Source organism: Chelon labrosus (genome assembly GCF_963514085.1).
Source record: "Chelon labrosus genome assembly, chromosome: 19".
In the NCBI taxonomy this organism is placed as follows: domain Eukaryota; kingdom Metazoa; phylum Chordata; class Actinopteri; order Mugiliformes; family Mugilidae; genus Chelon; species Chelon labrosus.
The window spans coordinates 15,494,176-15,505,942 of record NC_140352.1 but is presented as its reverse complement, the minus strand read 5'-3'; the positions used below and the strand labels follow the sequence as shown (position 1 = coordinate 15,505,942).

At 41.6% G+C, this 11,767-nt stretch overlaps 1 protein-coding gene across 1 annotated transcript in view; it reads left to right on the top strand.

Moving 5' to 3' along the window:
* Positions 1–1,254: 1,254 nt before the first annotated feature.
* slc39a11 (solute carrier family 39, member 11) overlaps positions 1,255–11,767 on the top strand; it is a 149,333-nt gene continuing 138,820 nt past the window's right edge. Inside the window, exons 1-3 of the mRNA XM_084567990.1 lie at positions 1,255–1,280; positions 2,657–2,774; positions 3,722–3,760. Of these exons, the coding sequence (XP_084424116.1) occupies positions 2,667–2,774; positions 3,722–3,760 (147 nt within the window). The 5' untranslated portion in view covers positions 1,255–1,280; positions 2,657–2,666. The remainder of the gene's footprint in view (positions 1,281–2,656; positions 2,775–3,721; positions 3,761–11,767) is intronic.

Below are 11,767 nucleotides of genomic sequence, written 5' to 3'. Positions count from 1 at the left end.
TGCATTTGACCGGCAAAAAATCGGCATATGTCAGACTGACCGGCCGGTCTCCGGTCATGGCCGATCACGTGAAAATCGGCCGATTCCGGTCACCAGCCGATAAATCGGTGCATAGTTTCATTTTAATTAGCAATTTGTTGCTATAGAAACAGAATGTGACATAATGGCGACTACCAGCTGCAATGCGAACTGCTCTGTAACTGGTGGAGGTAGAGCAGAGCACAGTATTAATTAAACGAAAACGCAAGTGAGTCGGGTCATCGATATCCATGGCATGGCTCCACTCTCGGACCGTACTGCGCAGACTCTGGCTCCGGAGTCCCAAGATGGTGCTGTCCACATCCCTGAGAATATAGCTTCAGCTTGGCTAATGCAAGGAAGTGGGGAGACGTTGTGCATATTTACACAGTCTATGCTCCACTAGCAAAATCTGTCGTAGGGTGTATAGAAGGGGGCCCCTAGGCGTGGTTGTGGAGTATTGTCGTGGCATTCTAGGAACTTCATAGGTTTAAGGGGGTTTGGGGTTGTTATTGCAAAATATGTCAAAAGGTAGCCATCTCGGTGCCTCCTTTGTCATATTTCTTTTAACAGGGCCCAAAAACAATTGCTTGGTTTTGCTATCCTGATGTTATGGCCCTAGTCTCACCATAGTCTGTGCTTCAACAAAGGTGAACCATTGACATCGTCATTGATAAGTGCCAACAGGGTTTGTGAAATTAGGCTTATGGCCAGTAGGGGGAGATTAAATGTCCACACAGCAGCTTTAAAGTTCATTCGTTCATCCATCTTCTGTAACCACTTGTCCTGTGAAGGGTCACGGTGGGGCTGGAGCCTATCCCAGCTGTCATGGAGCAAGAGACGGGGTACACCCTAGACAGGACACAGACGCAGACACAGAGAGAACATGCAAACTCCACACAGAAGGGCCCCAGTCGGCCTGGAATTAGTGATTAGGTTTAGAGAGCAAGTGTTCAATTAGACACACTAATTTATTTCCCCAAGCAACAAACAATCTAAGCAACCTGAGTCTTTATTTGATACTATCGTTTTATTTTATTAGTTTATTTCTGATTTAGTTTGACGTATTAATTTTAATTCCATTTATCTACGAATGAATGAAAGCAGCCTCACCTCAGCACAGACAGTGTAAGGCCGCCCCTGCCGCTGTCTAGGTCAGTGGCCAATAGGCTGCGAGCAGGGGCGGGGCTTAAACTGTCATAGACACGTGTACCGGGAAGTAGGAAGTAAATACAGTGGCGTCCAAGTGCTGCTGGAAACAAGTGAGTAACCTTAAATTAACGTCAAAAAGTACCGATAAAATAAACTTAGGATCAAATTAAAGTCCGCCGAATTTATGCACGTTGTTTAATGATACCACAGGTAGCGTTTGAGTGCAATATTTCGTTGTTATTTTATAATATAGGGTCATAAAGTTAAAGTTAGCTATAATTTACTTCAGTGGTATGTTTTTATATCTCGAAGACACACGAAGAGCACTAATAACACTCCACGGAACATTAACGAAGCCTCTTTAAAGCAGTTTATGCAACGGACTTTGCCAACGCAGTATAAAACGTGTAAAAGTGCAATGTCTGTGTAAACGTGTATGCTGTCATTCAAAGTCAAACACAACCTCTGAGCATCCAGTGAATAGATTAAACCTCTCGTTCAAAGAAGATTCCGAATGAATGAGGCGAAGATCTATATGTGTAAGACGTGTTTACCACATGAAGTTGCTTTTACATTTATGTAAAAGCTGCTGCGTGGTAAATATTCCCATTGCATGTTTCTGTAATGTTTCTTGCTCATAAAAGACTCATTTGATGTTGACATGAAAACCTACAGATTATGGTGTAAATATTTTCCAGATGTCACATCTCATGTTTGTTGCATGTGAATGTGTAGGGCTGTGAACTGAAGCTGCTTTTAAGAGAGGCAGTGTAACCTGACATAAGGATTTAGACTTTATTTTGCTTACACATACCCTTTCATAAAAGGACCTTAACTCATTTTGATACTGCTGCTTCTGCCTTACAGATTTATGTATTTTTTTTGGTATTGATTTTGTGCCACTGCCAACCTAATGTTTCATTATATGCTATTATAATTATATTCCCAAAAGGTCACACAGTCTTAGTGTGAAACACAACCCACTTGATAAACGCAACGTTTAATGGCGGACATCATTCAGTGACTGCCAAACCCCAACAGGTCTGTAAACGTGAATGTCCAGGATGTTAAAATCCAGAGCAAACAGGATTTGACGCTCATTTGCTCCATTGTGTGCTGACACAACACTATGGGCGTGTGTCGGGCTTGCACTGCGAAAGGCTTAAAGGCACATGCATTGATTTAGTCAGCTTAAGTACGTTTACCCTTGTATCCGCATCTCTTGTTTGTTCATTTGTCTTTGTTGTTGGTGCTTGGACATCAGACGCACAAACATTGATCATAAATACCAGCTCCTAGATGAGGACAGCATCTGTAATTTTTCCTTCTATGAGTACTTAAAGGCCAGAAAGGTGCTGGAAGCTTTTAATCCAAGGTTTTACACTTTCTACCAGGACAAAAACAAGATACCCTCTGCCACTTCTTCTAATATAATGTGAATGTGCCATTGGATAGGCTTGAGTGTGCCTGTGTGTTGTTGCTTCAGGCCTGGCAGCATGATCGAAGGCTACAGTCCTGTGACTCAGGCTCTGCTGGGGACCCTGTTCACCTGGGGTCTGACCGCCGCCGGAGCCGCCCTGGTGTTCGTCTTCTCCAGCCGACAGGTAGAGCTCCAGACACTGTTTGAGAGGATTGTTTGATGAGAAAATCTGTACTGCTCCCATGTCTGTACGGTAAATACGCGTCTCGAGCCCGAAGCACGGTAAGCTTAGATTAACATAAAGGCTGGCTGCGGAAGAAACAAGCGTTTGGGCTTAGCTCAAAGGTAACAAAATCTTCCCACCGAAGCCTCCAAAGCGTTCTAATTAGCATGTTGTATCTCGTTTGTTTAATCCCAACAAAACCTGAAGTGGAAAAAACCTTGAGCAGCGGTGGATTTTGCATGGTGATATGTGCAAATGGTGGAATAATTTCCATCTTCAGTTTTCCGATTCATTTTTACACGTTGTTTATTTGACGGATTAACGAATAGCCTCAAAGCATCCTCGCTCTATACGATGTATTCACAACAGAGCTGACAGAGAAAATCCAATATATAAGTGAAAAAAAAGTCACTCATCTTAATGCTAAGCTAATCATCTCCTAGCTATATCCCCTATGTGGCGCAATGCAAATTATATAGATATCAATCATCTCATCTAAGCCTGTAGACTGTCACTTTAAATGTGGATGTTCTTTGCAGCAGAGCCTCAAGTGATACATCTGAACACAAAATTAGTCCGATATATCACTGATAATCAGTTCCCATATGAGAACATCACGTAAAGTAGTCACAGGGAGATAAAGTTGGGTTTACTTGTTTTCAAATGTCTCTTGTCGTGTAGCTGCTTTTGCAAACAGCCGAGGACTCCCAGTGTGCCCGGCTTGCGACTGCACATCACACGAAGTCCCTCTGTTGACAGACTGGTTTTGCTACTGAACTGTACATAATTATCTTGCAGCCTCTGACTCCTGGCATGTGTTGCTATTTTGCCAGTTAACCCAACAGTGAGGACTTTACCAAAGGGTCTTACACGGTCACAAACTCTCTTCTTGTCTGCTCTTTTTTCAGAAGCGCATCTTGGATGGAAGTTTAGGCTTTGCAGCTGGGGTGAGTCAAATATCTTTTTTTTTCTTTTTTTCTCTTTTCCACGGCGACAGGCTGAATTCCTTTTCAGACGGAGACAAAGTGTGACACTTCCAGCTGCCACGTTATTTCATGAAAGTTTGAGATAAATGTTCCCCCGAAGCAGACCTTGACCTGTCATGTCAGTAGAGGCATTGTGCTGCAATTGAAAATACATCCCTTAAACCTCACTGTCTGACTCTTACAATAACAGTTTTGGATCTTCTGCGAGGAAGCGGCTCAGGGCCGATGTTTATCAAATGTCTCAAAGCAGCTAAACAAAACTAGCATGGAGGTGTGAAGTTACAGAGTGATGACTATTCAAATAAGAAATGTGTGTTGGTCTGATGTGTTTTTGCTCCTTCTCCTTGCCATCCAGTGTTTTGGGTACAGTGTGTGCTCGGTGCTGAAGGGTTCTGATGACCCCTAGTTTGTGTTCCAGGGGGTTGTAGGAATCAAATAAGAGATGCTGATCAGTGTGAGTGGGTTTTCTATATAGTGCTGAGGCTTCTGTCTTCTTCCACGCGCACAAGACAGTCCAGGAAGGCCAAACTATCTCTACAAGTCCAGTTGCCTTTCTGAAATATTTTTTGGAAATACCATGACCTGGATGACTGTGAACCTTCACAGACAACAGATGAGAACACAACGACTCCCAGGCACCAAGTAACCAGCCAACAATCTGACAAAACTCACCTTAATAGACCACATACTGACGCTGCCGTTTCATTGCACACTTCTTGTGAACAGTACTCTAAAGTCTCTTATCCAACATGCAAATTGGTATATTTACATAATCTGTGCCATCGATTACGTCAACGCATTGTTGGAGCTTTAGTTTTAAAGGAGAGTTTTTTACAACCTGGACCTTACTTCTGGCATAAAATACAATCGTTTACTCCCCCATATAACTTTTGTGTAATTTGCAGTCGTTCAGGAGGTATTTAGATCTGCGTATATCCATATATACGCAACCTCTAAATATTGCATTATCTGCCGCGAAACTCGTTCATTTCACCAATATTTTGTTATTGTACACAAGTGTTATTCCCCGTTGAGTCCGGACAGGTCCCGGATGATGATAACAGGTAACTCCGGACTCAACAGGGAATAGCACTTGCGTACGATAACCAAATATTGGTTTCGGTGCCCCAGTCACTCCCACTATATGGATATACGCATATCTAAATATCTACCGACTGACTACAAATTACACAAAAGTTATATGGGTAAGTAAACGATCGTATTTTATGCCAGAAATAAGGTCCAGGTTGTAAAAAAACAGTAGTTCCCCTTAAATGTTCATCGAGGCATGGTCAAATGAGTTTTCTTTTAAATATTAATAAACTTAAACCTAAATGACCTATTAAAGAAGCTCATGTAGCCTGCACAGCAGTACAGCAAGCTACAAACAAAATATAGCTACAAATTCATTTTCCTTTTAGCTCTGTTTTGGTCTCCTCCGACTGTGAAAAATATCTGTCCGTATCGCACGTAAGCAGAATGTTTCACCATGGTCTCCGGTGCGTCCCCGACTTTGTTCATCTGCTGTTTATTGCATTGAAAGTAGCCTGTGTGGGTTTTATCGAAGCCGAAGTTCTCAAAAAGCGTACCTGTAGTAGGGCTGCTCGATTTTGGAAAAAATGAGAATCACGATTTTTTTGGCCAAGATTGAAATCACGATTCTTCAAACGATTCTTTTTGAATTTGAAAATAAAATGCATTTATTCGGCATTTCGGCAAAAAACACTCACTGTAACCCCCCCATTCAATTTGGGAGAGACCCAGAGGTGAACTGTCCCCCGCGCCCCCCTCCCCTTTCCCTTTCTCACGCACACCTTCTGTGCACGGCACCTTCTCAGAAAGCAGGGGCGCCTGCAGCTGCAGGGGGCGACAATTTGCCAGTTCCCCACACAGATATGACAGATAATAGAAAACCATGTAGCGGCGCAGATGTATTTGTTTATTTTTTTTTTTTCCAAGTGCTCGTGCCGCCCCCCTTGTGTCATGAAAAAATGCCGCCCCGGGCGACTGCCCGGTTCGCCCGTGCCTAAAACCGCTACTGGGCGCCGATATCACACTGTAGCACATTTTGCACATTATGTGGGCCTGTGCTTCGTCGGATTCTTCGAATCCGAAGTGTTGCCATACAAGAGAACTTGTTTTACCCTTTTTATCGACCAAACGGGACCGTCCTCCCTCTGCCATCTCGCTCGCGCTGTTTTCTGAATAAGTGTTTAGTGTTGCAGGTCACCACGCACACACACACAGAGCTCGTGGGGCCGCGTTGAATGCTCTGGGGGAGCGACTGAATTGCGCATGCGCGTCTCTTTCATTAAAACCTCACAGACACCGGAAAATGGCAAAAGAATCGTTCCAACTCGATTTTATTAATTTGGAGATCGTTTGAACCAAGAATCGAAATCGTGATCAAAATTCGATTAATTGCACAGCCCTAACCTGTAGCATCTGGACTTTCGAGAACCGTAAGACCGAAAGAAAATGCTGAAATATATTGAAAGGTCGCATACTTTTGTGTGGGTTATTCACTATACACAACTGCTGTCACATACAATAACGTCATTCATTTTTGATAATTGCAGCGTTAAATATATCAAAGCCTCTTCATGACTGACTGCGTCCACAAACACCTCGAAAGAACGAGTCACGAACAAACACCGTCACAGATGATATACATTAAATTATTTCTCCGTGTGTAGATATGCAGAGAGCTCGCTACCAATACTGTCAAAGTTATTATTGTAGCCAAGGCTTGGTCTTATTAAAGCTATGGGCCAATGCACAGCTTAATTAAGTGTTCCTGCTAGAATGGGTAAGTTGCTGATCGAACTGGTGTACACCCTTTTAAACAGCAAAGAACTGTGCAGCAAGTAGCAGTCGGTTTACTTGTGTGTATTTGTTTAGTAGAATTACATCGTTTTTATACACCCACATCAAGAAGCACCATCGAACTTCTTTCAGTCTTTTTTACTCGTTTAGTTGATTTTTCAGTTTGTTGAATCGAAGCACACGTTTTGAGGCCTCATGTACACAGGTTTTTCGTTTAAAACCCAGATATTTCTTTGTGTTTCGGCCTGTGTTCCACATGCAAACACAGTTAGTAAGATCACTTAGAAAATGACATTTTTGGAAAACTGCCAGCAGGGTGAAGACATTCAAAGACTCTTTGACGTGTTTACATGAGGCAATTCTGAGCAATCGCACACAAAGCCAAAATAATCCTTGTGCTAACCTTGCTCATTTAAAGAGCTGTTAACGCCATTGACACATAAAGATAAAGTTACTCTTCCACTGTTGCGGAACAGCATGGTTCAGAATGTGCAAGGAGAGATCAGTGCACAAGGTCATAGCCCAGCAGAATCGGTAATAGATTTAGCTTTAGGGTTATACCGCCATATGTTGGCTTTTGCATGCTCTTGACCGAACTTCAGTGCTGTTTTTACGTTTTCAAATGGACGAAACAGTGTTTGACTGGACTGGATCTGTTTTTGAGAACGTTTAAATGTGTGCGAGCGAGGCATTAGATGGCTTCTGTGCACGTTTTTAAGGGGAGCTCCCCCTAAAGATGACTGTCATGTACCCGTTGAAGTGATGCTCCGTTTTAATCCTGGTGAATCATAATTGCGGCTCTGTGCTTGTTGATAATTGCAGCCTCGGATAAGTGAACCGTCGATAAGATCAATGCCAATGATGAGGCACTGGCCGCGCTTTCTTGAGAAAGAAAATGGCAGGAAACATGGATCTAATCTCAGCCCTCTCTTACGTTATCTCAATTTCGTTCTCAACAGCTGCTCAATTTCATTTCAGACTATACCGCTGCTCTTATACATTTTAATGAATATGTATGGGGGTAGTCGAGTGTTTCTGTCACGCATTTGCCTTTTTCTTTCAAATTTGATTTTGTGCATCTCATCGAAATATATTTTTCATCATCTTGGCCACTCAGCACAAATGCCATGAATTATTGATTGTCCGTGTCTCCCCAACTTTACAGCCGCTTGTTGGCATAATATGCTTTTTCAGTAATTTAATTGAATGTAAAGTAAATTTTTTATACTGTTACTTGCATATTATGTATAAGGCTTTTGGCCCGCATCGTCCTGTAAACAGTCACAGTTGGCATTACTGTGAAAATGCAGCTCTAATAGAAATTCTTTTTCAACATTTTTGTTGAATTATTGCACCATCTTTTCTCCGAATTGGAGCTCCATTACCGCGTTTGACTTTTAAGGCACTGAAATACAAAATTGGTTCTGCAACAACTTGCGTAAGAAATGGAAATGCGTGCCCACTTGTGAGGGGAAAAATGTTTGCAGTGTTAATACGGCATATATGGATTGAGAGAGACTAAGTGCTGCCAGTGAAAGTGGCCAACTTCAGGTTTTTGTGGTTGTTGAATATTCTGTTTGTGCCAGGAGGCAGGATTGCTGTTGCCTTTGCCGTTTGTATTTGACAAATTCAACTATTCGGCCGTATCACCTTCTGAGAAGAAGAAGAAATAAAATTGAGGAGGTTGAGCGCAGATGGAAAGGGGATGGGACTAGAGTGGTTCTCCCTTTATGCTATTTTCAAAGAAGAACAGCCTGACCAGCCTTGGGATTGCTTTTTGGCTCCAGATGGAGAGTGAAAAAGGTCAAAGACATAGGAGCCAGATATAGTGGGAGGGAATGATACACATCGCTAAGTGATTGTAGTTTCATTCAGCCTTGAATAATGGCCAGCAGAAGCAGGAATGCCTTTTATTCTTCTTTAAACCATTTTCTACAGACAGATACTGACTGTAGCTGTCTGTATCTGTGCTATGAATTAAACACATGCATCTCAAAGCACAATTGTTTTATTCAGCACTGATTGTTCAGTATGAAAGCAAGGCTTTAATTGTAAATTCATTGTTATGTACTACCGCTTTCATGTTGCAGAGATTCTAAAGATGGTCTCAGACTAAAGCTTGTTTATACTTCTTTAGTTCCTTCGTGTACTTCAAACAATGGCTACTTAAAAGTAGAACCGAGCTGAACAACAGTCACTTTTCCCGAAATTACTGAAATGCAGAAAGGACCGACAATGTCAGAGCAGACTGTATATACAACCATTAAACCATCTGAAGGAGAATTAGGGTGAATTTTCTGTCTTTGTCAGGACAGTCAGAAATGTACTGTAGATAAATCCTTTCACATTCACTGCAACATCTAGTTACATTTCTGGGATGGTGCACATCAGCCGATGGCGTAGGGGTACATGGCTAGATACAAAGATATAAATTACACTTTAGTGCGTAGGAGGCACTTGTTATGGAGTTTTATAAGCTTTGTAAGATGGATTATAGGATCATCTTAGCTATAAATGTCTTTTTTAGGAAACATTGCAATAGTAGTTGATATTCTAAAGAACTTCACCTTAGCATGCTTATGAACAAATCGCAGTGCCATATTAAACTCTATAAATAAACTCGGTGCCAATACTGAGCCACAATCTGAAACTATGATTGTGTTTCTGAGTTTCATAGCCTGGCTATATTCTGACTCAATTCTGTCAGAATGTGAGTCTGCTAACACTCATTGGGATTTTATCATAAGATGTCTTTCAACATATAAAAAAAAAAATACAATTGGATAGTCTAACAACCAATCAGAGCAACAAAGTATGTGACGTTCATCCTTTAAAGTTACTTAGCTGCCAATATCTTTTGCAACAAATGTAAGAGCGGAACCTAAACAGCTTGTTTCTCCAACAGCAGCCATATTGTTGTAAACAAATCCCACTCCACAGCACTCAGATGACGTGTATGACTATGCCACTGTTAGTCCTCTGTCCATCACCGCTTAAAGCCTATCTAAAAGATCTGATTGGCTTGGTAGATCTTTGCCAGAGCATGATCAGTTCCCAGTAGAGGGGCTCCAGACCAAACTTCCACCACAAAAGAAAAGCCTGGGAAGTTGGATTCCCAACTAGCAATAATATGCTCTGATATCTGATCATATACAGTTACTTTTTCTTCTTATGGACACATGCCTCGGCTATTGACGTTACATCAGAGTACTAAATATTTTGCATGAAGTGTACTGAGAATGGAACATAGTAAGGCAATAGTAAGTTGTGTATCGTTCTTTGACGAAGTCATTGTCCCAGTCATTGACAGTGCTTGTTCATTGTTGGTACTGAAAATCAATAAAAGGCAATTATTTCAGGAATCCTCTTAATTTTGATTCACTCGAGAATCACAATGTGCCCCACTCACCCAAAATAACTCCTAAGATCTCCTCCTGCTTTACAACTCAGCATACTCCAACAGTTTATTAGTGTACTTCTGCATTTCTTTGTATATGTTTGTGCGTTTCTGTGCCGTGCAGATTTGATTATGCCAACGCAGTGAAACCGACTCAGGACATTGTTACGTCTTTCCTAGACGGACTTATTTGATGCAGCTACAGTCTGTGATTTGCACGGGCTTTGTGTTTTGCCTGTCACAACTCGGTGGCAGATTGTGCTCTCAACTTGAAACACAAAATACATATTTCCCTTCAGGACAGTCGTGCTCGGGTCCTGCACAATACTTTTAGGTCTGACAAGAAAAATAAATAGTGTGTGCAAGGCTCAGTGGGTGTTCGAAGACCTGCATGTGTCATGCTTTTCTGCGATCTTGTGATTCAGATGCCATTCTGTTCCAATGCATTGCATCTGCTGTCCCCCCAACTCACATGCCCGGAATCCAACACATGCAAACGCACACGCAGACAGATTTAGATTCAGATGGACACACACATGCACGCACAAAATACAATCGTTGTCCCTGCGGACTATCGCGTCATTCTGTCTCAGAACTTGGCGTCTCTCTGCTGAGATTGTTGGTGAAGGATCATAACAACTTACTATTATGTCTGTGTTTCTATGTCTCTCTCTTTCTTCTTTCGGCCCCACTTCTCTAGGCCTGTTTAGGGAAGGACGCTGTTTATTCTTAGGCAGAAAGCAGCTACAGCAAATGGCGTTAATGGACTCCATTTTAGCCCTAACCTCTGTTTCTTCACGTTAGTCACCAGAACAATTTCAATAAATGTCGTTTTTCTGTTCAAGGATCAGTTGTTATAACAACAGAAATTTCAGTTCATCGAAGGGACTCCAGCTGAGTCTCATAAAGTACGTTCATGGACTGATCGTTTTCATTGGCTAGTTTGTTTTCACTGCTGTGAAAGAACGTCACACCACCTGCTCCACTGGAACCAACTGTGGCCAGTGATCATGATTCGAGAAGTATTACTTCATCTCCAAATGGTATAAGCCATTATTAGCTAGTTGTACCCAGTATATGAACAGAAATGTGTCTGAGTAATTACAATTAAAGTACTCACATTATGTTAGCATCCAGCAAGCGTCCAGCAAGGAATAGCCACGTTAATGGAAATATGTGTTAGTTTTCACTGTCAGTTGCTTCTTTTATATATTCTAATCATCGCTATAAACTTATGGCTGAGAATCTTTTTTTTTTTTTTGACACCTTAATTCTGCCTGACCATCAAAGTCAATGAATTCAGAGAACCCAAGTTACATTAGTAACATTGATGCTGTGCCATATTCCTAGATGATGTTGGCTACCCAATCTCCATCACTACAGCTGTTCACTTCCTTCTTCTTCTTCTTCTTCAAACAAAGATCTAATTAAATGGTCCCCTTCCAAGATTTGTCAAACTGAAATGTCCTACCACAACAGTAAAACGGCCATGCACAAGAATCTCACAGCATCCCGGGGCTTTCTGATCCCAAATTGACAAGACTGGAGCATAAATATTTGGACTGTTATAGGTTCTGTTTGATTGTTGGCAGGTAGCTGCTGCCTGGGAGTAATTTTTGTGTCCTTATCTTTTATTTCAGACAAGAACTCAGTGAAGACTCCCTTTTTTAGAAAAAAGATTTGTAGTAGTTATAGTTATTTTGAGTGTTAAGCTCACCACTTATCTAAAAATACCTGATAGATTA